Raw genomic sequence first — 751 nt, 5'->3', positions numbered from 1 at the left:
CATACATACATACATACATACATACATACATACATACACCTCCTGCAGGGCGCCCAGTGTGAAGCGGCTGTCCCTGCCCCGTCACGAGGTGGTGGTGACGGCGGTGGGTCGGGACGTACCTGTGTATGTGGAGCGACCCGTCATCGACTTCCAGTGCTGCCTCCTGGGCCATGTGTATCGGGATGTACTGCTGGTGAGAGCTGCTTTTGTGTGCGTGTGTGTTTGTTTTGGGGGGATTGGGGATTTCGGGCGGGGGGGAGGGGGGAGAGGGGAAATGGTTGGGAAATGATTGAAGAGGAGGGAGAGGGAGGGAGAGGGAGAAGGGGGGAGGATGGAAGGGAGGGTGTGTGAGAAAAGAAGTGAGGGGGTGAGAAGGAGTAGGTGTGGTGGGTGAGTGAGTGAAGGTACGCGGTAGAGGTATTCCTGCCTGGGTATGCTCCAGGGGGGGTCTGTTTGCGTGTCAGGGTTGGTGACGGCTGTAGGCCGCCCCGCGGTGCCCACCTCCGCCCCCCCACCTCCGGCCCCGAGCTCACAAACGCCTGTGACCCGGCCACCAGCTCCTGAATTCTCTCACTCCCCCCTTTTTCTCACTCCCCTCTCCAAAACACACACACACAGCCACGCAAAGACACATGTACATACATACATACATACATACTCACATACATACATACATACATACTTGTGCTGTGTGCTCCCGACCCTTGCGCTGTGTTTCGGCTTCGGCCCCCGGCTCTCGCGGCCCACAGGT

General features: G+C 58.3%; 1 protein-coding gene across 1 annotated transcript in view; it reads left to right on the top strand.

Moving 5' to 3' along the window:
- VOLCADRAFT_86216 (uncharacterized protein) overlaps positions 1 to 751 on the top strand; it is a gene marked incomplete at both ends in the record, with an annotated part of 16,936 nt that overhangs the window by 8,794 nt on the left and 7,391 nt on the right. The window contains one exon of the mRNA XM_002946145.1: positions 49 to 193. Within this exon, the coding sequence (XP_002946191.1) occupies positions 49 to 193 (145 nt within the window). The remainder of the gene's footprint in view (positions 1 to 48; positions 194 to 751) is intronic.

The sequence above is a fragment of the Volvox carteri genome (assembly GCF_000143455.1).
Source record: "Volvox carteri f. nagariensis unplaced genomic scaffold VOLCAscaffold_1, whole genome shotgun sequence".
Classification (NCBI taxonomy): Eukaryota; Viridiplantae; Chlorophyta; class Chlorophyceae; order Chlamydomonadales; family Volvocaceae; genus Volvox; species Volvox carteri.
The sequence above is the reverse complement of the archived record's forward strand: the minus strand, read 5'-3'. Positions and strand labels throughout refer to the sequence as shown.